Raw genomic sequence first — 24,071 nt, forward strand, 5'->3', positions numbered from 1 at the left:
TCCGCTCGTAGGGCACGTAGCGGAATATTATAAGAGAAACCCCCCCCCAAATCGACCCAAGCTATCGATCAAGCCTACTTAAAACTTGATCCGTTCACTCGTTATATGAGATCTCAACATCTCGAGTACTCGCAACTCGTCGCGTCGCGTAAAAGAGTCACGGTCGGTCTCGCTCCGCGTGTACTTGGCGCGAGACACTACCGTGTCTCTTGATTATGAGGGTAGTTACCATATCCACTACGCTACAAATACTTATCTGTGAATGTCCTAATGAACTCTACTCTAAAGACGCTACTAAATATTAAAATTGATTATTAAAATATCGGAAAAGGTTGACCGTTGGCATCTAAATAGGGGTATTATTACATTCGAGGGAATTTTCTTTGTAATCCTGTCAAGTTTCATCAAATTTGGCAGTGTTCAGTTCTAAGCCTTCCCTTGTAAGATTTCATAGTACAGGATAGTTTAATTTTCGGTCTATATTGTCAATACACTATTATAAATTTTTAATTTGTAATAATGATTTAATGGTTAAATAGAAACTTAATTTAACAAATGTGTTTGTTTAATTGTACGTATTTTCAATCATTTTATGTTTTACACCGTTTCATTCTTAATCTACAGGTCAGATTGCTGAAGTAATTACAACGGACGAGGTTTGTATAATTTGCTGCAGGTATTTTATTTATCTTATTCTTATTTATTAAGACTATTTTCAGAAAGACTCCTAATAATAAATTATTTTCGTCAATCACTTGCAAATACATTGGTATACATAATTTCATTTATATTCTTTTCAGGTTTTTATTACATATCATTGAGTTTTATGTTAATCAGAAAAAACTTGTCTTTTTGGGTTTAGGCTTTTTCACCTCGGACTTTATTTACCCTTTCTTGAGTTGTAATTTTTTTCATCTTGTCTATTTCTTTTGTTCATATTCCATTTTATCAATATGTTGCGTTTGGCAAACAAGCGCAGTCGCAAGCCTTATCATTTACTATCTGCAGTACATCGTCGTCGTTTGGAAAAATTAGAAAGAGCTGCACGTAATGAATACGAATATTTACAACAGCAGAATTTAGATGTTGCTAATGCTAGAGCCGATTCAGACTTTGTTGACGAAGGTCAAATTCTTGCAGAATGCAGTCAGACTGAGGAAGATGAAATTTCTGTATCTTCTGATGCATCAGCTAATGATGTGTAATGTGCTTTTAATGAGGTCGATGAAGTATTAAGTTCTTCAGACGATGCTGAATCCATTTCAGATTATGATGATGCGGTGGATATTGAGCCTCGAGATACTATTGATAATTTTCAAGAACGCCTTGCTGAAGTCTTTGTACGCAGTGATATGTCTCATTCGCAAATAAATGCTGTTTTACAGGTTGTTCGAACACATTCTTGTTTATCTACATTGCCAAAGGATAGTAGAACGCTTTTAAAGACTCCACGTACCACGCATCCCACACTTAACATTGCAGGGGGTGAATATCTCCATTTAGGATTTGAGACAGGAATTCTTTCCATTCTTCAACAAACCTCTCCGGAACTGATTCCACTTGACACTTTGATGGTAGACTTTAGCACAGATGGTGCAACACTAGATGGACAGGGCAAAATTCAAATGTGGCCAATACAAATTAGGATTGCAAATATTCGTCGAAGTAAACCAGAAATTGTAGGCGTCTGGCGAGGGTCATCAAAAGTAATGCGCAGGAATTATTCCAATATTTTGTGGATGAAGTTCAGGATGTATTAAACATAAATTAAATGTATCAGGATGTTATTTTTCATAATTAATTGAAAGTAATTGAATTGAGATGTTTTATAGTTGATTCTCCTGCGCGAGCTTTTGTATTGGGTCATAAAGGCCATGGCAGTATATTTCCGTGTTCAAAATGTTGGATTCAGGGAAATTGGCTTCGTCGTGGAGTAGTAGCTTATCGTGGTATTCAGCACAGGCCCCGTACAGACGAAAAGTACAGACAACGCATTGATGGAGAACATCATACAGATTCTGACTCTGCTCTGCTTACTTTAGGGATAGGGTTGGTAACTCAAACGGTTTTCGACTTGATGCACACTGTTTTTCTTGGTGTCGTCCCAAAAATAAATAGCGTTTTTGTTGATGGAAAATATAACCGAAATTTAAAACTTTCAGCCAGATTACTTGACATTATTACTACACGTCTACAGCAAGTTAAGAATTACTGCCCTAAAGAATTTTCACGAAAACCGCAATTAATGAAAAAATATGGAGGGTTTAAAGCTACGGAAAATCGCCAACTTCTTTTGTATACTGCCCCAGTTGTTTATTATGGACTTATAAATCATGCTGCATATAAACATTTTCTTCTATTACATTCCGCCATTCGAATTCTGGTCAGTTCTTCCTTATCAGAAGACCGTCTTGATTTTGCACACACAGCAATAAACATTTTTGTAAATAGAGCAGAAGATATATATGGTCCAGAAATTCTTTCTTACATTACTCATTGTCTTTTACATCTCGTAGATGACGCGAGACGCTTTGGCTCATTGAATGAATTGTCCATGTTTCCATATGAAAATAATATGACGTATTTCCGCAAAGCTTGCCGGAAGCCTCATCAACATTTGCAGCAAATCGTAAATAGGCGACTTGAAAAGTTACAAGTTACACAAAATATCGTACATGTAACTGAAGAAGTGGTACGTTCCAGTAGACCCTGGGTTAGTCCTGTAGTTTTTGATACTCCCCTAGATAGTCGTCAATTTCAGATCTTAGACACAAGAAAATTTCGTATATCGGTGAAGAATCAGGATAATACGGTAATATTACAGAATTCGAAGGTTTGTCTTGTTCAGAGCATCATTCTCTCGCGTGAGCATTATCAGTTGGCGGTTAAAGAGTTTTGCAGAGTTGAAGATTTTTTCGATGTTGGTTTGCCATCGTCATCAGTAGGTGTCTTCCGATGTTCTTTATTATCTGATGAAGTCAATGTAATAGATCTTAATGAAGTGGAGAGTAAATGTTTTTGCATGCCTTATTGGCACACTGAAGGCCATACAGATCCTATTGTTGACGTCTGGATAGTTGCAGTCATTCTACATACTAGAGATTAAGATGCCTTCATTAGGTGAGTTTTCTCAATGTATTATTTAGATGAGTCAACGAGGGAGAGGAAGAGGAGCGGACAAGACGTACAAACTCCAAGAGTTGCAATCGCTGGATGCGGATATTGCAAAATATCGCACATCCCGTTCGCAGGAAGGCGGAAAGAACACACAAAGACACATGACACAAAACATCACAACTACACAAAGACAGACAGCACCATTACAGCAACATTCACAATCCCCAGCATCATCATCCCTGCATACTTCATCATCATCATCATCATTCTCACCTGTACAATCACATGAACACATGCCCCCTCCATCAGCACCATTACAGCATAGACTCATCTCATCACACTCACCTTCACCAGCTACAAAATCATTTACACAAAATATTCATCTACCATCAAAACCACCACCACCACAACATAAACAAATGTCATCACGCTCTCCTTCACCAGTCACAAAATCATTCACACGAAACAGTCATCCACTATCAAAACAATCACCACAACATAAACAAACATTATCACGCTCTACTTCAGCAGCCACAAAATCACTTACACAAAACAGTCATCCACTATCAAAACAATCACCACAACATAAACAAACATTATCACGCTCTCCTTCACCAGCCACAAAATCACTTACACAAAACAGTCATCCACCATCAAAACCATCACCACAACATAAACAAACGTTATCACGACCACCACCATCATCTGTACAACGGAATCGCCTATCTCCAGCCAGACAAGGACATGAAGAAGAGTGGACAAAAGACGGGGAAACATCTTGTGATATAATACGATCTGTAGAGTAAGTTTCAAGAAGGATTACAACAATAGTCATCTAGTGCACGGATAAAGACATTAATTTTATTTCAGAATGATTATAAAGCAACTACATCGGATGGAAGAGCGACAAATTTCGATTGAAAAGAAAATCGAGTAAGTATTAACGATTTTACTGAAGAATAGCAAGCAACGTATTATAAATGAATTTTTAATTCCATAATTTTATTTTTTCCTGCAGTGAAAATGTCAAAGCCATCAAACAACTGACGCGAGAGTCTGCAGTAAGAAGACCAGTGAAGCCACAAGGAGTTTTATTTAGAACTGTGGACGATTTCTTAGCCTTCGAAGAAGTTGACGAAGATATTTATAATGATTTGGTAAGAATTTTTTTCTAAATATGTATTTAATTCAGTTTACTACAAAAATTTTGTTACAGGTGGGATACTTTGTTTATCTTGGACGGACCAATCCAGTCGATTGCGCTGCAGAGTATTTTCGCAGCGTATTTCCCGAAGATGAGGAGGTTTCTACATACCTCACCTTGAATGGAAGAACAGGACCAGGGGGATGCAAATTGCGAGACAGTCGCTTTGCTCAAGCATGTCAAGGTTCGTAAAAAAATACCGTTCGTGTTTATATTCTACATTGAATATACATGACGATAACTAAGGTGTTTCTCATAAATTTTTCCAGATGCCATAAACGCCAACAAACATTTTCCCAACCCCAATAAGGTCCAATTTTATGACGCTTTGGAGAAGGCTTTAAAAAGCCTTAAAACTAGAAAATGGCGTTACAATAGAAAACGACGACAAGCTCCTCTTCATGAAGAAAGTGAGGAAGAAAATGAGGAAGTTTCACTCAATCGACGCCGGCGAATGGATAACCCGAAACGACGAGCATGAATATTTGACAGAAAATGGTAAGTAAAGAAATAGGTATAATAATATATAGTAATTGTAATATAAATTATAAAAATTTGTTAAAGGAGGAGGGTCCCTAAGGCCTGTTTTTGGCACCCTTCAAAATTGGACCAAAATGGCTGGAATCACTTCCTTATAACCTTGGAAGTAATATTTAGTCAATTCCAGCCTAAACGGAAGTATTTAGAGTGTATACTTCAAGTATACATGGTGCATCAGCGTGCCCGTATCAAGCATTTCTTTGGAAAACTAAGCGTTTTTAAGAAAAATGTTTCAGCTAAAAGTTGTATGGTTTCAAGGGGGACATAAGATGGTGTCATTGGTTTGACCTTGAATAGTCATTTGAAGGTCACGTGAATGTCGATTTCAATATTTTATATAGAACCTGCTATTTTTACATATCTTGTAGCTTATCTCGAGAGCTTTCCAAAACACTTATAACTAAGTCATTTTTCATTAAATACTTTGCGAGTTATGAGGCTTCTTACAGATAGATTTGTAGAAACGTTATTTAAGGAGATCCGAGATTGAAATCATATTATTTATTCTTGTTGATTCTCCACACGTGAACAGTAAAATCGTAAACGTAATCTTCCTTTAAGAAGCCACGTAGAGTGGGGTGTTGGATTTACGTGAGTCTCTTTGCCTCTCATTTTTTGGGGTGCTTGATTAAGGTGAGTCCCCTTGCCTCTCACCTTTTGGGGTGCTTGATTAAGGTGAGTCCCCTTGCCTCTCACCTTTTGGGGTGCTTGATTAAGGTGAGTCCCCTTGCCTCTCACCTTTTGGGGTGCTTGATTAAGGTGAGTCCCCTTGCCTCTCACCTTTTGGGGTGCTTGATTAAGGTGAGTCCCCTTGCCTCTCACCTTTTGGGGTGCTTGATTAAGGTGAGTCCCCTTGCCTCTCACCTTTTGGGGTGCTTGATTAAGGTGAGTCCCCTTGCCTCTCACCTTTTGGGGTGCTTGATTAAGGTGAGTCCCCTTGCCTCTCACCTTTTGGGGTGCTTGATTAAGGTGAGTCCCCTTGCCTCTCACCATTTGGGGTGCTTGAATTATTGTTCTTCTTCATCTTCTTCTTCTTCTGATTCCTCGGTCTCCGAACCAAGTGGCTGCGTCTAACAAATAATCCGGGCACACGTCACTGTGATATCGTGGTGCATTTACTTGATGCCTGTCATAACCTAGGTACCACAATACAGATGCAATGTGTGCGCAGCATCCTACCGTCCGCGCACCATTTTTGCAGTACCAGCCTCTTACTAGGTGCGCAACTAAGTTTCCGGGTTTCACACATAGATGGCACCAATAACACATGTACTCGACTTACATGTCTGAAGTTGTCTGAAGTTATAGGGTGCATTCGGGGAGACGCTATTAACGCTATAAACGCAAAAGCTATGAACTTCGTTCGAGGAGCCAATAGCGCGATAGCGATAGCGCGCTTCCCGAACGCAGCCTAAGTGCCAATAGCATTTCGTGCCTCACCTCGAAAATAATAGCGAAAATAGCGCGAGTGATGACGTCACGCTGCCTTTACAGCGACGTCATCATCGTATATCACAGCGCCACAAAGCGTCTCCTCGAACAGTTTTGGACGATAATTGTGCTAATAGCGTGCTCCCCGAATGCACCCATAGCTTGGACATCTGTTAACAATAACCAGTCGTTATATAAACACATATCGCAACGCAAAAATATTTTTTCTAACAACGGAGATGTCGAGTTTTGTGCCAAATAAACAGCATTTGCGGGAAGCTTTGCTTTTCTGCTTTAACTTGAAAAAAAATGCAGCTGAAGCACGTCGTTTGCTTGAGGAGGCCTACGGCGAACATGCACCATCGAAAACTACCTGTGAAGATTGGTTTAAACGCTTTAAACGTTAAAGATGATACGCAAACACAAGATCAACTTGCGGAGGCATTAAACATGACTCACCAAGGTATTTCCAAACGTTTACATGCCATGGAAAAAATTTAAAAGTGGATATATTTAGAGAATCCCAAACGCAAAAAATCGTGGCTTTCACCTGGTGAAGAATCAACATCGACGGCACGGCCAAATCGTTTTGGAAAGAAGACAATGCTCTGCGTTTGGTGGGACCAGAAAGGAATCGTGTACTATGAGCTGCTGAAACCGGGCGAAACTGTCAATGGGCATCGCTACCGACAACAACTGATCAATTTAAACCATACATTGCTCGAAAAACGGCCAGAATGGGACACGAGACACGAAAGAGTGATATTGCAGCACGACAACGCTCCGTGCCATCGCAGTTCCATCGTCCAGGACACCATCAAAACGCTGAAATGGCATCTGCTACCGCACCCGCCGTATTCGCCAGACCTGGCGCCTTCCGATTATCACTTGTTCCGGTCGATGGCGCATGGCTTGGCTGGGCTACACTTGATCAATTTCGAAGAAGTGCAAAATTGGTTGGATGAATGGTTTCGGTCCAAAGACGCGTCGTTTTATTGTCGCGGTATTCATGTATTGCCAGAGAGATGGCGAAAATGTATAGCTAGCGAGGGACGATACTTTGAATAAACCATTTTTTGTATTTCTCTTGAAATTTTCCATTTTTTATTGATCAAAAAAACCCGGAAACTTAGTTGCGCACCTAGTATAGGGTCAAAACTGTCTCTTTCGTACCGAATCCAAAGTTGGTATTGTTTTGAGGATGTATGCCGTGATTGCAATTTGACTCTTAAAATGTCCAATTCTTCTTGGTGCACATAGAGAATGTAATTACCATCATCCGACATATGTTCTCTAGCATAAGATGATGCTTGTTTTAGTTGGTATACTCCAATGGTGATTTTGTGAAGATCATCCAATGTCAAACGTGGAAAATCTGCAATTGAAGTCGCTTCAACTTTTCTCCAAATAACTGACCTTCTAATCCATCCATTGTCCTCTATATATTTTTGGAGATCATTCGTTTTCTTACTTCGAGCAAGCATTCTTTGCGCAATTATTTCATCATCTGGTGATGATGCTTCCACTCTTGGCGGTCTATAAGCATTACAAAGTGCAGCCACAATCCTTACAAAGTCATCAATATAGGGAATTTGACTATTGGGGATAACTTGAGCAAGCATTTTCCACGTTTTCAGTAGCCCGTTTACAGCTTCAACAACCCAACGTATCGCGGTCACAAGTCGGGATTCATTTGCACTCAAAGTATCATGTTGACTTTCTTGTTGTAAAAAGTTTGGCATTTTTGGAATTAATCCATACTCCTCCAAAGTCATAATCACATCACGAAATCCTCTGTCAACAATCAGCACATCTTCAGGATTTATCCATTGCAAAAGGCGAGAACGTGTCTGCTTCACCAAATTGTTCAGTATACTTGCATCATTGTTTTTCCCATCCGCAAAGTAAGGGCCAAATACTTCTAAAATATACCCAGTGGTACTGACCATCATCATAGGCTTGACTAGAGGTCTTCCTTTATGTAGAGAGTAAGTCCTTTGTTGAAAAGAGTAATTGCTACTTTTTTCGATGTAAACATATGTCCCATCTGCTACTAAGATTGCTACATCTTTGCCTTCTGCAAATAAATCCTTAGCCAAATTCCTAGTATGCTCTTTTATGAAATCGTCTCTCGTTATGTGATCCAAACCGAGATGCATAGGAACAAAGCACTTCAAAAGTTCTTTTCTAGCAGAGTGAATTGCCTTACCTATTGTTCTTCTAGGCAAACCAAAGAGGGTTGAAAGAATTGAGTGGGATAGTCCAGTTCTAAGTTTCATAAGAAGAATTGTAATACAAGTACGTGCACTTCTTGCAAGCGTACTACGGATTTCACTTTTCACATAACTGAAAAGATTGTCGAAGTTTGCGCCAGATATTCCGGTAAGTCGGTGGTAATCAATATCACTCAATGCTCCAGGATTTTCAAAATCTAAGAACCCTCTCTCCACACAAGCACGAAGGTCATTTAGCAGATCAGTTATCTGTGATGCACTTAATGTACTTGTATCAGAAACTGCTTTAATACGATTTGAATCAGTGACGTTAAAAAAACTGCCTTTTAAATGTCTCTTGCAACATCGTGCCCTTTCGTGAATTATCAATCCACGCTTAACAAAAACCCGAAGTTTAGCCAGGGAAGGTACAACAACAAGCGGCGACTTAGCTTTGCAGATAATGCATTTATGTGTCATAGATGGTCTACTAAAAGAAATAGTTATTGTTTCGTTTGCAGGAACATTAATATTTTCTGCCATATTGGAAACGCCTAATTATGAATTGCAATTCACTGTAGAACAAATCTGAATAATTATGCAAGATTAAAAACTAAAGAAGGAGAAAAAATAAATAAGAAAAACTCAAAAATAACAAGATATCTTTTTGCGTAATAAGAAAATCTCGAGAAGCAGCTCTGACAAGAACTAGTTTTATTTTTATCGTAACCAGGTCCCTGGGTACACGCATACACGCATTTTGTGTATCTCTGACATTAAGATGTGAGATAGGGTCCGATATAAGGCCATGGACATAAGCAGAACCTGGTCTATTGAATTAAAAGCTTAAGGGATTGTAGTTGCTTAAAAAGGTGCATACAGTTCTTAAAACAGTTCTTTTCAAAACTTCGTATTTAGCCTTGCGGCAGAAAATACGTCAGTCATTTCTTTCAGAAGTATTTGTCATAAGTGTTTTTACGTGATCTACGATAGTGTTTTGGAAAGCTCTCGAGATAAGCTACAAGATATGTAAAAATAGCAGGTTCTATATAAAATATTGAAATCGACATTCACGTGACCTTCAAATGACTATTCAAGGTCAAACCAATGACACCATCTTATGTCCCCCTTGAAACCATACAACTTTTAGCTGAAACATTTTTCTCAAAAACGCTTAGTTTTCCAAAGAAATGCTTGGTACGGGCACGCTGATGCACCATGTATACTTGAAGTATACACTCTAAATACTTCCGTTTAGGCTGGAATTGACTAAATATTACTCCCAAGGTTATAAGGAAGTGATTCCAGCCATTTTGGTCCAATTTTGAAGGGTGCCAAAAACAGGCCTTAAGGACCCTCCTCCTTTGAAGTATAAATGCCCTCTTGCGATTTTTCGATATAACGCATCCTTTTCGAGATAAAAATTCATTAATATTGAAGTGCTGATTAAACTTGGAAGACACGTAACTTGTGCACGTGATAGTAGGTTTTGGGGTCACTGAAAACAAATCTGATATGATGAATAATATGAAAATTCAAAACGGCGGAGTCAGAATGTGTGTGTGTGTGTGTGTGTGTGTGCGTGCGTTCGTGTGTGTGTGGTGTGTGTGTGTGTGTGTGTGTGTGTGTGTGTGTGTGTGTGTGTGCGTGTGCGTGTGCGTGTGCGTGTGCGTGTGCGTGTGCGTGTGCGTGTGCGTGTGCGTGTGCGCGTTGCGTGTGCGTGCGTGCGTGCGTACGTGCGTGCGTGCGTACGTGCGTGCGTGCGTGCGTGCGTGCGTGTGTGTGTTTGTATGCGTGTGTGTGTTTGTATGCGCGTGCGTATGTGTGTCTTAGCGCGCGCGAGAGAGCATGTAAATGAGAGCGCATCCCTGACGAAAATGAGAAGTGAGCGTTTGCGGAAGTTCATTGAGAGTTTAGAAACGGTCAGTAGAGAGTTCGTAGAGCGGAAATTGCAACGCTGCAGCGTTTGAAAAACCCAACGGCGTTGTGTAAGCGTTCTTATAAAGTTTGAAAGCGTATAAACTCTCAAAAAACCCTCATTGAACGGTTGTCAACGCTTTATAAAGCTTCTTATTTTCGCCAGGAATATTGATGTCCTGATGTAAGGACTTCACTCAGAAGCCTACGGCAAAACCAGCGATACTATCGAAAACTGCAAATGCCATTTTTCACGTCAGCATAAAGAAATATTTTATTGATTCATAAACAATTTTTTAAACTTTTGTTTTCGCTAAAAATATTTCTTGGGTAGTATCGCTGGTTTTGCCGTAAGCTTCAATGAGTGAAGTCCTTACATCAGGACATCAATATGCGCTTTCATTTACATGCTCTCTCGCGCGCGCTAAGACACACACACGCACGCGCATACAAACACACACACGCGCGCGCACACACACACACACACACACACACACACACACACACACACGCACACGCACACGCAAACGCGCACACGCACACGCACACGCACACGCACACGCACACGCAAACGCACACGCACACGCACACGCAAACACGCACACGCACACGCACACGCACACGCACACGCAAACGCGCGCGCGCACGCACACACACACACACACACACACACACACGCACGCACGAACGCACGCACACACACACACACACATTCTGACTCCGCCGTTTTGAATTTTCATATTATTCATCATATCAGATTTGTTTTCAGTGACCCCAAAACCTACTATCACGTGCACAAGTTACGTGTCTTCCAAGTTTAATCAGCACTTCGATATTAATGAATTTTTATCTCGAAAAGGATGCGTTATATCGAAAAATCGCAAGAGGGCATTTATACTTTAAATTTGACGCAGAATATGACCATATTTTTTTCAATTACAAATTTTAAGTTTTGATTTTTCGTCCGCCATATTGGATCCGCCATTTTGAATTTTTTTAAATCCAATATACCTAACGTAAAGTACACGAATGAACACACAATTTAGATGCAAAACAAAATTTTACTCTGTGGTTTTATAATTTTTTTTTCAAGTTATAACTTTTTATTGTGTGACTCTCTTTATTCTAGGCGCCATACTGAGTCCGCCATTTTGATTTTTTTAAAATGCGCACTCGGTATTCGAAAGCTAATATGTTTACATAAATTTTGCATCCCAAAACAAATTTTTAAACCCTCTCAAATTTTGGGCGTGGCGCTGTTCCGGTTGACATGGAATGTCCCATATATTTCTTTATATATTTCTCACGTTAACTAACAATTGGACGAAATCTCTGCTTCCTCTATGAGGAAGCAATGTGCAAGTTTCTACTTGCACCATTTTTTTAATGTTAAATGTTAAATCAAGTTTCTGCCGTGTTTACATATTATATGAACGATAAAATGATAAAACTGAAAAATTGTATCAACAGGAACAACGTTGTTTTTTAGCTTTAACTATTGCTCAGCGCATAGAAAATATTCGATCTCGCAAGGTATGTTTGAATTGTTTGCGTTCAACGGCGCATATCGCCAACAAGTGTCCGTCGGGAGGTTGTAAAATTTGCTCCCGCAAGCACAATACATTATTGCATATTCCAAGCGCCGCTATTTTATTTGTTTTAGGATGACGTCCCAGGATGGATCATCACCGCTGCTCTGGTTTCCCGGATCCTCGTCTTATCGCATACCGGATCACCATATGTCTCGCTAATTATTATTATTAATGTACTAATACTCTTCTTTTGTTTCAGGTTCCTGCCCCGGATGGATCATCGCCGCTGCTGGACTTCCCTGGATCCTCGCTTCATCGCATACCGGATCGCCGCTGGACAACGATGGATCATCGCCGATGGATAAGGTAAGTAGAAGGTAAGTACGAATAATTGTATAATTCACAGGACCACAAAAAAAAATCGATGAAAGGTTCCTTTGACCAGACCAGGTGTATTATATGTTTTTGTGGTCGCTGAACATGAATCTGAAGTCCGTTTTGCTCCATCACGTCAGGATTTTTTCCTAACCTCAAAAAACATGGCGGATATTGACGGATTTACTTAAATCTTGGTATCCAGGTGTATTATATGTTTTTGGGGTCGCTGATTACGAATTTGAAGTCAGATTTTCAAAATCCAAAATGGCGGCTCAAATATGGCGGTCGAATTTTTAAAATATGATTTAGGGTGCGATCCAGTTGCTACTTTTAAATGCTACCAATGCTTTCGCTTCCAACGCTATCATAAAACGGTCCACTAGCGCTACCAATGCTACTAACGCTACGCAAGTGGACCAGATCACAGATCATCTTGTTCCATTATCCACGGTGAATTTGATTTAAAAAGATGGATTTACCGGTAATGTTAATAAATATTTCGGACATTTACTGTGATATTCCATCATATGTATACGAAGATGACGAAGAATTTATGCTTGCATTTATAAACTCGCAAGCTTTAAAACGTAAATCTCGATACAACATACCGAGAATAGAAGGTTACGTAGAACGTATTGTACCGTTACTTAGTGCAATGGAATTCAAGAGTCATTTCAGGTAAAGTCTTCATTTCCTTTTATTTCTCATGTACAATAATAATAATAATCATCATTATGCAAGAATCATTTCTCATTATTTCATTATCACCATCTACTTTTTAGAATGCTGCCACAAACGTTCGAATTCATCTTGGGAGAGATTGCAGAGCAACTACAAAGGACTACAAGTGGGAATGAAATGATATCTCCAGAAAAACAATTTTTAATTGCTTTGTGGCGTATGGCAACGCCAGATTCATATAGGTATAAACTACTCTACACTTATATTACTAATATTTATTTTAATACATTATCGTCATTTTTTAAACTTGAATCATTATTTCAGATCAATACACACCAGATTTGGAGTGGGAAAAGCCACAGCCATTAGAGCAGTACGTCGAGTTACTCGTACGTTATGTTGTCTTGCATCGAGATTCATACAATGGCCGTCAGAAGGGAGGATTGAAAGAATTATGCAGGGTTTCTCCGAAATTGGTGCTTTTCCAAGAACTATTGGAGCAATTGATGGCACACATATCAATATACCAGCTCCAAAAGAAAATCCTGAGGCTTATGTAAATAGAAAAGGCCATCACTCCATTCAAGCCCAAGTTAATATTTTTTATTTTCATTGTTATTACTTGTAAAGAATTGAGTGCCTCTGAGCATAGACTTTTGTGCAAGCGCATAAACATATACATGAGAAAATGGATTGGTCTATTTTCTTATGCATTTGCTAATAGACCTTTATGCATATGCTTATGCGCTTATATCTATACAGATATACTTTAACTATTTTTTGATTGCAGGTAGTTTGTGATCATACGCGTCTCTTCACACACGTATATGTTGGAAATGTTGGATCCGTACATGACGCACGTGTTTTTCGATTATCAGGATTGCAAAATTACATCGCAGACCCAGCTAAATTTCCTAATGACAGCCATCTAATAGGAGATGCTGCTTACCCTCTTTTAACTCAATTGATGGTGCCATATACAGACAACGGTCATCTCACGCAACGTGAAAAAAATTATAATTTCTGTCTGTCTTCTTCTCGCATGGTTGTGGAAAGAGCTATTGGTTTGCTCAAGGGACGCTGGAGAAGCATTCTTCATTATTTGGCAATGGGATCTGTCAAACAAATTCCTTATTATTTTCTAGCATGTTGTGTACTGCACAACATATGTTTGATCAAAAATGACGACCTGGAGGCATTGCTAGTGATTAATGAAGAAGCAGCATATCCTCTACAAGAAATAGAAGGTCGAGTACATAACAGAGCTGAAGTTGAAGCAAAGAGGAATCTAATATGTGCAAGACTTCGTTTAAGAGAAATATAGATGATCTATATTTTTTGTTTGTGATAAATGATTATAATGTAAAAAAAATTACATAATATTAATGAAATAAAATCACATTTTTTAATTATCAAAAACTAATTTTATTTTTAAATGCATTTTACATTAACTTGAAATATAATATTAATATGTACTTAACTATTCACTCTGATATCACAATACTTTGTATAATAAACTTTTAGTGTAGAATACTACTAAATTAGGTGATACCTTTATACGCAATTTATGTTATAAAATTGTATTTCTTTTTTATTATAAATTTTATTTCTTGTGATGTAACAAAATAAAAATAAATAAAAAAAAAATAATCACGAAATAATTCCACTGGTTGCGATATATTATTGTTAATGTAATTACTATTAACCCTTTGCGGATGAATGCCGGCAAATAAGAAGTATAAGACTGAGATTTCATATATCTGACAACGATATTGTCGTACATAGGCGATAGGCTGTAAGATAGAAAATTTCTCGAGTTTTTAAAAATTTTCTATTCTGCAGCCAATCGCCTATGTCCGACAATGTCGTTGTCGGATGTATGTAATCTTAGTCTAATACAGTTTATTTGGTGGCATTCTTCCACAAAGGATAAATAAAAACAAAAAATACAATATTAAAATTACATCTAAACAAATCACAGAATCGCATCACAATAAATTACATCACAGAAAAGTAAAACGTATCAGTAAGTTCTTCATTGCTTATCTTTGTTAGCAATTTTTTCTAAAAGACCTAATAATCGGTCTTGTCTTATCAAAGTATCTTCGTGCATTTTCCTTCTTTCTTCTTTATTTTCCTGCACAATTGTAATAAGTTTTTCTAATGCAGTCTCTTCATTTACTTTTTGACCTAAATAAAAAAGAAAACAAAAATTGTCATATTATAAACAATAATTAAATTTGTGAAATCTTTTAATTTTGACTATAAATGATTCTCACGCTTTCGAGGTTTTTCAGAAATACAAGGAGATGGTGATCTTGGACCTGGAGAGCTGTTGCTGTTGCTAAACGAAGGACCAGGAGACGGCAGTATACTATCAGAAGTATCCAAAGTTAGAACTGACTTGACCCATGGTTTGTGCCCAAACATTTCATCCATAAGCTGCGAAATACCAGCTCATAATCCTATTCACACACACTTTATTCTAAATTTTACAATAAATAAATAGTAAAGTTATTTTACCTCGAAGTACGACCAAGTACGTCTATTGTTACCACTTTTATTGTTATGATCTTTGATATTTTTGTATGTCTTTCGTAAACCGTTAAATTTGCTTTTACATTGCAATCCTGTAATATTGTATGATTGTTCCTGCAATTTTTGAGAAATTATTTCCCAAAACTTTTTTACAGATACTTTCCCTGTATTCAATAGGTATTCATGCTGCTTATATTCTGCCAATAACAATCTAACAGCTTCGTCAATCCATCTAAATCCATCTAAAAGTAAATGTTACATTGTATAAAATTTCATTCATCAAAACTTAACGTGACATACATACGGAAACATAAAGTACTTACCATTATAGGCTTCACCGACATTGGCCGTTTCTTCTTCCATGCTATTATTATTATTATTCTCTTCTGCTTTTGCTTTTTCAAGCAATTGCGTGGTATATGTTAAATCTGAAAAAATAAAAAAGATACCAACAATTTGCAAACAAATTGCAACCGCATGCTTCCAGGCCGCGGCCCCTTTTTAAAGGGGCACCCCGTCTGGTCCTCCGTGGGGTAGAGGCGGCAGCAGCCGTGACCCGGACGAGCCCAACACTGGCAGGAGGACAAGCAGAAGCGCCACCGGCGCAACCCGAGGCGCTAATAGTAGCGCGTAAGATCGGAGAATTAGATTATAAGTTCAATTTAAGATACTGGTAAGCCCATCCGGCACAATTAGTTTGTAAGACAGCAACAAGACGGGCGAGCCTTAGCTTCCGAGCCCGCAACTAGACAAATAAGTTTCGTCGGTTCGATTTCCTTTTTGAGTTTTTCGGCCTAAGCGCACACAGCGCCTGTTTATTTCCGTTGCGCGAACCGACGCTTAAAGCGCGACAAGGCATAGGCCACACGCAATCTTCGGTTGGTCGGCGCGCCCGACAAATCGCGATCAGGCGCGTGCACAATCGGCGGAGCCATCAATGGCGCACCGGAGCGACCCACGAGGGGTCACGAGCGACCCCGGGTCAAATCCGACAACGCGTTCGCTAAATACGGAACCGAGGGTCTCAGGCGACTGAGAGCGGTAAATGGCTCACCCGCGAGACCGAGAGAACGATCACAGCCGGTCGGCGTCACGATCGGACGCCCGGATGCAAAGTTAGCGGACATGGGTAATCCGTGGGAAAAAACGATCGATGATCGTCACACGGGACCTGGTACACCCGAAAACCGGGTCGGCGTCAAGGTCCGACCACGCGAAGGTCAGGTTACGTGACCGCCCGCGAACTCGATAACCGAGCGTCATCGCCGGGAACGGACAACGGTTTCCGACTAGGAAGGTGGCGTAGATGCGTCACCGGGGGTCGGCGTCGACGGCCGACGACGCGAGGTATACCCGGACGTCTTCCACGGGAAGTCGGCCCGGATGCATGTTCAGGGACGCGGAATAGGTCGAGCGCACGGGTCGGCGCCGTAAAATCGCAAAAAATGAGCGAGTTGGAAAACCGCTACCCGGGAGCGTAGAGTGGGGGTCAACCTCAAGGTACTCCCGTTGGAATTTTCCGTCAACAACTTCTGGAACGTTCGGCGCACAAAAGAGAAAGTTGTTATTGCGCCGCGACGAACATTCCAGAAGGTGAAAGCGGCCGTGAAGCCGGAGTGGGGATAACGGCCGTAGGTGGGGAGCCACTGAGAGCGACGATACTCGAGGCAGTCTCTCGAGGATCGTCGGCACGGTAACTAGTCTCTCTGATAGAAGCACCCGCGATCGCGCTAAGTCCCGCGAACATAAGTCGAGTGTTTAAACAATCGTTGCCAACATCCATTAACAATCGGGAACGCCCGCGAAACGCGTTAACTATCGTCGATACGAAAGACGACCGGTACTGTGTTACCGAAACAAAGGACTTACGTGCGTTTAGCGAATGTGCGACGCCATCTTGTGTAAAGAAATATTGTGAACATCCAAGTGTGTGTAAACCGAAGCCTGCGAATAAACAAATTGATTATTTGTAAAATATAAAAGGAATTGTCAGTTGATTATCTCCCTTATACCTGATCAAGCGGATGTCAGCCATCTTGGAGAATCATTGACCCAGAGCGGAGATTATCGTCGGTGATTCATCGTTGGGGAATGGAGATCGGCCATTCGTTCGAATAATCTGGAAAAGTGCGGTCGTTAAAAAGTTAGCTAACCGAGTTACGTATACATACCTCAGGTGCACGGAGGTCAGCCATCTTGACCGGGCGTTGATCCTGGGCGCTGGAAATCATCTGTGATCCACCGGGCAACGACCCTGACGAGGCATCCGTTGCGAATACCTGAAAATTTTGATTAATTAACATAGTTGATTGACCAACATACGTATACAAGCCAGTTATCCCTGTGGTAACTTTTCTGACACCTCTTGCTGAAAACTCTTCAAGCCAAAAGGATCGATAGGCCGTGCTTTCGCAGTCTCTATGCGTACTGAACATCGAGATCAAGCCAGCTTTTGCCCTTTTGCTCTACGCGAGGTTTCTGTCCTCGCTGAGCTGGCCTTAGGACACCTGCGTTATTCTTTGACAGATTCTTACCCATGCGGGGTGATGGTCAGACATCTCGGCCGTTCGTTGATCCTGATCGAAGGTCATTACCGGTGATCACTGGGGAGACGGCACAGACGCGCCATCCGTCGCGGGAACCTGAAAATTTATTTAAATTTAGGAGTTAGTTGACCGACGTACCGATACTTACCGGAAGAGGCGGTGGTCCGCCATCTTCGTCCTGCGTGGAGATACGGCGGCGATTGGAGTCGATGATCCAAGGGGCGACGCTGGAAGTCGTCCATCCGTGGCGGGAACCTGAAAATAAAAAGGGGAATAATTAGTTCGATGACACATTCATAAAACATAGTTAGGAAACACTTACCTATACCTTCTCGGTGAACATAGGTCAAACCGAGTGGCGACCGTTAAAAGGACACAAAGCCGCGTGAATCGGGCACGAAATTGTACCGTCCGGTTACAGTATAACCTATAAATATATTCCAAATTAGAAAGATACTAATAATATAATATAATATAATATTTAACCTGTTGAAGCACGAGCAAATTCATTTTCAGTGAGGTTAAACAGATATGTGACACCTGTTTCCTCATCAATAAGCTGTAATTCCGGCATTTTAAATAAATTTTTACACCTATCACGGCCACACTTTTAATATTTCCCGCTAATGGCCGAAATGCTTCCGATAACCTACCTCTTGAGGTGAGGCGTTTGTAGCACGGTGGAAGCGAAAACAGTGACGTCATTGATGACGTGTAAGATTTGCCGAGAGCGCTCTGAAGCGCCATGTGGACTATCCATAGCGCTGCTACGAATGCTCTGTAGCGTTTGAAGCAACAACTGGACCGCACCCTTAATTTTTATGAAACTTGGTATCCAGGGGTTTTTGGGGTCGCTGATTACGAATTTGAAGTCAGATTTTCAGATTCCATGCACGTGAGGCCGAAACCCCGAATCTCACATTTTTTTCGTGTGTCTGCATCCAGGGCACCTCCACGTGGTGACGGCGGGCAACGGAGTTGTTCCGTGATCTGGCAAAGTCCCTGGATCACGCTCCTTATGCCGTCATGGTATCAGGGTGTTTGGGATGGCCGCATGTTGGCAGACTATTGCTGGTCTTTGAACAGAGACACGCCAAACCAACATAAAAGAAAAGCACTACGGAGATCATTCGCAAATAAAAGAACTCGTTATCACTCTAAGAGTCAAGTCACATAAAATATCTGTTTACAAAGTCATAAGCTCATTTAAGAGTAGTGAGAGCCGAGGGGACTCACATAAATCAAGCACCCCGATCAGTGAGAGGCAAGGGGACTGACGTTAATTACACACCTCAAACAGTGAGAGGCAAGGGGGCGCACTCAAAACAAGTACCCCGAAGGAGAAAGAAATCTACCACGTCCACGTCGTTTTCTCTGGGTCATGCTGAGAGTAGAATAAGACAATATTTACCTCTTTGGAAAGTTTTTTTTATTTAAGAATCTGAATTCTAAGGTGTTGATTTGATGACAGATTCCAATTCAGTGACCTCAAAACATGATATTACCAATTTTATCAAGTTCCGGACCTTTTAACCATTCTAGATGCCATATTTGATTTGCAATCTTGGATATTAAAAATTTGACAACAGATTTGGATTCAACGACGCCAAAAACGTAATAATGTACGATTTCATCGAACTTTTCTCTTGTTTTTCGAATATCGGTCCGTCATATTGGATCCGCCATTTTGAATTTTTAAAATTTGATGTCAGATTTGGATTTAGCGTCCCCAAAAATCTCTGTACGGACAATTTCATCGAGTTCTGAACATTTTTCAAAATTTTGACCGCCATATTGAATCCGCCATTTTGAATTTCGAAAATCTGGCTTCAGATTCGTAATCAGCAACCCCAAAAACTCCTAGATATCAAGTTTCATAAAAATTAAATCATATTTTAAAAATTCGACCGCCATATTTGAGCCGCCATTTTGGATTTTGAAAATCTGACTTCAAATTCGTAATCAGCGACCCCAAAAACCCCTGGATACCAAGATTTAAGTAAATCCGTCAATATCCGCCATGTTTTTTAAGGTTAGGAAAAAATCCTGACGTGATGGAGCAAAACGGACTTCAGATTCATGTTCAGCGACCCCAAAAACATATAATACACCTGGTCTGATCAAAGGAACCTTTCATCGATTTTTTTTGTGGTCCTGTGTAATTAATCTTGAGACTTCGTTTCAGAATTAACGATTCTTTAATTTCAGATCGTTATTTCAACTCTACAGGTCGTTTCACAATTTCATAAAGGTGCTTCACAATGGTGTCGCCGCGCTTCGATGTGGATCGCGCTTTAGGTATGAGCTTTCCCGTAATCGCTGATTTTATTGATCCCAGCGTATTAAATACAACTAGCAACATTGTTCGTACAATATCTTGTAGTCGCGAGAATCGATGTCCGCGATGGTAGTGTACTCGATACGCACTTATTCGTCACCGCTATATTCGACTATCACTGAAAGTTACTTTGGTAACTAATAAGTACCTCTCGCTATTATCGAGCGAGTATTTAACGCGCAATTACGCGGTAGTTCCCGATTGTTAAGTATCCCTAAGTTAAGTATAGCTAATGTCGTAGCTTATGTTCGCGCTACACGCTATTATCTCTAGACACGTCTGTTCGCTATGGCTATACTCGAGAGACTGCCTCGAGCAATGGCTCTCGCTTTGGCTCCCCACTATGCTAAACCATCCCTACTCTCCGGTTGTTATTCGCCGCTCGCTGTGACGTCAGAACTTTCTCTTTTCGCCTATTGTATTCGGCACGTACGCCCAGCGCGATCACGCGAAAACAACATGACTATCACGCACTCGCCACCTGACATGTTTCCAGACCGTTATACGCGGTTTCCCGTGGAAATTTCCACTTGCGCCGCGACGTGGTGATCCTCCTCTATCGGTGCCGCTGCACCAGGTTTCCTCGGTTGGCCGATTTCGTGCGCCGTTGACGCCGACTCGTGCGCACCTCGTCGGAGATGCTCCTGATGACGGTTCTGGGTCAATTCCCCGTGGAAGATGTCCGGGTGCACTCGTCATCGCCTGCCGTTGACGCCGACCTTTTAGACGTGTTTCCGGGGCGCTTACAATGCCTCCCCGGGTAGTTGTTCTCGGCGAAGGTCCTCGCCAAACTCCCTGGGTACGGATCATGAACATTATAGACAATAGACAATAGACTGCAGGAAGTGGGCGATCTAGTGAAATTCATTAGTCTATGGTCATGTTTGTAGTACCGTATCATGCATTTTTTTCCGGGTGCGGCACCCGGCACCGAATGACAGCCATTCACAGCTCAACTTATCGGAACTTATAGACAAGGATAGACGTGGTAATAGGTTATAATTTTCAATCTCAATTTCAAAGGTACGTTATTGTTTGTGCACGTCTTCTGAAGAGTGGAAACATTTCATTTCGTACATATTACTTATACAACTGTTTATATTAGAAAATGAGGTGACAGCATTTTTACATTTTTTCAATTATTACTAATTATTTTACATTCCCACTCTTCATTAGTACCTATACTTTACTCCTGTAAAAGGATTTTGCGATCTATAAAGCCGTTTTAAAGAACGAGCTCTGTTTTGTCGGTATTTAGGATCCCCTTAAGTGCCAATAAGCGGAAGAAGAAGAAGAAGAAGAAGACAGCTCAACTTAAAGGAAATAATAACCGCTGTGGTAAAGTTATAATTTTATAAACAATTTTACGTTTGTATATTCTGAAAACTTTACAAAATTCACATGAAAATATTATTGTTTATGTGAGATAAATTTTTTATACGATCAATACATCGGTTTCTTTAATAACTTGAAGATTCAATGTTTTCATTAACTTATATTATTAATGATTGGTGATTTATACATAAATTAAATTTTTCTTTGTTTTTAGATGAGAACCACGGAAGAGCATTTCGGAATAATCCTCGATTATAGCGAGCAACATAGCGAGCTCATAACCAATAAATTTGTCGGAGCCAGGGGCAAAGAAAATTTGCACCAACAGTGGCAAAAGTTGGTGGACGTTTTGAATGCCCTGCAGACTGAGACGAGGACAGTAAAACAATGGAAACAGGTGTGTAAACAATTATAATAAATTATAATTATTCATAGATTTTTTAACATTTGAGGCTCAATAATATAATTCTATACAATAATAATATTCAAAGATAATATATGTATGTGTATATATATATATATATATATATAAATGAAGTATACACGATTTTATATAAACAATAGCTTTATTTAGTACATGATCTAAAAAGATATATAAATTGACAATTTTGTTAGCTGCATAGTAACCGCAGCGAGCATTCATTGAATATATGGATATATGGATATATGGATTTTACAAGTTGTCGCAGACTGGAAATGCCGGGTAAAGAAGCAGTATGCTGAATTAAAGAAAGACTTCACAGCTACTGGAGGTGGGGCCCCGGTGATGGAAAACCTTACAGATCAGGAGATGCGCCTCCTAAATATAATGGGCATGACTGCAGCAGATGGGGACGAAGGGCTACAGGAATACGGCTTGGAATTTGAAGTATGTTCGTAAAGAAATACTTATTTTTTACTTTTTCACCTACTATAATTTGATAAACATTCACTTTCTTTCTCTGTACGTACGTCTGTCTGTCTGTCTGTCTCCCTTTCTCTCTACTTTTCCTTCTATAATTTTAATACTTATTTATTTTAATTCAAGTAAACAATAGATGTTTTTTAGTAAATTTGTGGTATGTGTTGTCGACATCACAACTTTTATAGTTGAAACCGCTCGACTTCTGAAAAATGGAATTAATGAAAAATGTACGATTACATTGTTCCTTTTTGCAGTATACATTCATTACTGGGGAGACCGGGGCTAAAAGGTCAGTTTTTTTTCGGAGCCGATTTTTAACAACAAAATAAATAATTGAAGTTAAATGTGGTATACCACTGTAAAGAGTGAACCTTTAGCTACAAAATTTATTAAGGAAATTTTTATCTACGTCGCTTTGTTTAACCGGTATAGAGCAAAAACGACAACGGTGCAAAAATTGAAATCTCAAAAATGCCGGGGTTTAAGCGTCACCCCCCCGGGGCTGATCAGTCACACTGCATTTTCAATACATATACGTACAGCTAATCCTGAAAAATGATAGGATACATTTTAATAATTGTTTTTTAAGAGAAAAATATAAAAATTTATTTAAAATTTTTATGCGAAACATTAAAAAATAATTGTTTTACCTAGACCTATTCCATAAAACAATTTAGGCACGTGAATACAGAGGTTAACTAAATCGTAAACTCCCCAACGGCACGTCATATTGTCAACGCGGGCAACCACGGGGAACACGCGTGACGGAGTTCCGGTGCCATAGGATCAGCGCGGACCCTCGAGCAACCTAACCAAGCCGCGTTTCTCGCGGGGGAGCGATAAATAGCGACAGGGGGGTTAGAAAAGCTAGCGGGGGAGCGCGACCATTTTACCGACTCGACGGCGTCCTCGCGCCGATTCCTCGACGCGCCGACGACGACGACGACGACGACGACGGCCACGACCACCACGACGACGACGATGACGACGACGACGACGACGACGATGACCACCACGACGACGACGACGACGACGACGATGACCACCACCGACACCACCACCACTACAACGCCGGCGACAATGACGCTGAGACGATGCGGCGAACGCTGGACGATGCGGTCGCACGCGCGACTGTCACTGACACAACGACCAACAACGACGATCTACCGCGCGCGCGGCATGTCAACTCTCGCGCGGAAATATATATATATACATATAATAAAAAGTTAACAACAAAGTAACTCAAACACTATATTAAATTCCTTTATCGAATTAATTAAAAGACAAAACTCTTATTGCTAATATCAACGCTGTAAATAATTTAGTATAATTTATAGAAAAATAAATGTGGATTTGTGGGATTGTATACGTATATATGTATATGTATACATGCATAT

General features: G+C 40.2%; 3 protein-coding genes across 3 annotated transcripts; 2 read left to right on the top strand and 1 right to left on the bottom strand.

Moving 5' to 3' along the window:
• Positions 1-3,146: 3,146 nt before the first annotated feature.
• Positions 3,147-4,802, top strand: LOC139785507 (uncharacterized). Its single transcript, XM_071724664.1, has 6 exons — positions 3,147-3,480; positions 3,661-3,919; positions 3,988-4,050; positions 4,136-4,274; positions 4,334-4,505; positions 4,591-4,802. Exons 1-6 carry the CDS (start codon positions 3,147-3,149, stop codon positions 4,800-4,802), a joined length of 1,179 nt encoding a protein of 392 aa, XP_071580765.1.
• Positions 4,803-12,960: 8,158 nt separating this feature from the next.
• Positions 12,961-14,337, top strand: LOC139785508 (putative nuclease HARBI1). Its single transcript, XM_071724666.1, has 4 exons — positions 12,961-13,010; positions 13,115-13,255; positions 13,338-13,605; positions 13,804-14,337. The coding sequence occupies exons 1-4, from the start codon at positions 12,988-12,990 to the stop codon at positions 14,335-14,337; spliced, it is 966 nt and encodes a 321-aa protein (XP_071580767.1). The 5' UTR covers positions 12,961-12,987.
• A 157-nt stretch (positions 14,338-14,494) lies between these two features.
• On the bottom strand, positions 14,495-16,288 carry LOC139785510 (uncharacterized). Its single transcript, XM_071724668.1, has 4 exons — positions 15,875-16,288; positions 15,537-15,793; positions 15,293-15,455; positions 14,495-15,203 (listed from the first exon to the last, which is right to left on the bottom strand). Exons 1-4 carry the CDS (start codon positions 15,912-15,914, stop codon positions 15,049-15,051), a joined length of 615 nt encoding a protein of 204 aa, XP_071580769.1. The 5' UTR covers positions 15,915-16,288; the 3' UTR covers positions 14,495-15,048.
• Between the last annotated feature and the right edge of the window lie 7,783 nt (positions 16,289-24,071).

The sequence above is a fragment of the Temnothorax nylanderi genome, unplaced genomic scaffold, assembly GCF_030848795.1.
Source record: "Temnothorax nylanderi isolate EJ_2023f unplaced genomic scaffold, tnyl_v1.0 TNYL_tig0817_pilon, whole genome shotgun sequence".
Classification (NCBI taxonomy): Eukaryota; Metazoa; Arthropoda; class Insecta; order Hymenoptera; family Formicidae; genus Temnothorax; species Temnothorax nylanderi.

What these genes read in the sequence shown, in the direction of transcription:
- LOC139785507 (XM_071724664.1), top strand. Translation starts at nt 3,147, where the DNA reads ATGAGTCAACGAGGGAGAGGAAGAGGAGCGGACAAGACGTACAAACTC. An exon ending in ACCTTCACCAGCTACAAAAT is followed by an intron (nt 3,481 to 3,660) that starts CATTTACACAAA and finishes CCACAAAATCAC; the next exon opens with TTACACAAAACAGTCATCCA. An exon ending in TCGATTGAAAAGAAAATCGA is followed by an intron (nt 4,051 to 4,135) that starts GTAAGTATTAAC and finishes TTTTTCCTGCAG; the next exon opens with TGAAAATGTCAAAGCCATCA.
- LOC139785508 (XM_071724666.1), top strand. Translation starts at nt 12,988, where the DNA reads ATGGAATTCAAGAGTCATTTCAG. An exon ending in GAATTCAAGAGTCATTTCAG is followed by an intron (nt 13,011 to 13,114) that starts GTAAAGTCTTCA and finishes TCTACTTTTTAG; the next exon opens with AATGCTGCCACAAACGTTCG. An exon ending in GCAACGCCAGATTCATATAG is followed by an intron (nt 13,256 to 13,337) that starts GTATAAACTACT and finishes TCATTATTTCAG; the next exon opens with ATCAATACACACCAGATTTG.
- LOC139785510 (XM_071724668.1), bottom strand. Translation starts at nt 15,914, where the DNA reads ATGGAAGAAGAAACGGCCAATGTCGGTGAAGCCTATAATG. An exon ending in GTACTTGGTCGTACTTCGAG is followed by an intron (nt 15,456 to 15,536) that starts GTAAAATAACTT and finishes GGTATTTCGCAG; the next exon opens with CTTATGGATGAAATGTTTGG. An exon ending in TTCTGAAAAACCTCGAAAGC is followed by an intron (nt 15,204 to 15,292) that starts GTGAGAATCATT and finishes TTTTTTATTTAG; the next exon opens with GTCAAAAAGTAAATGAAGAG.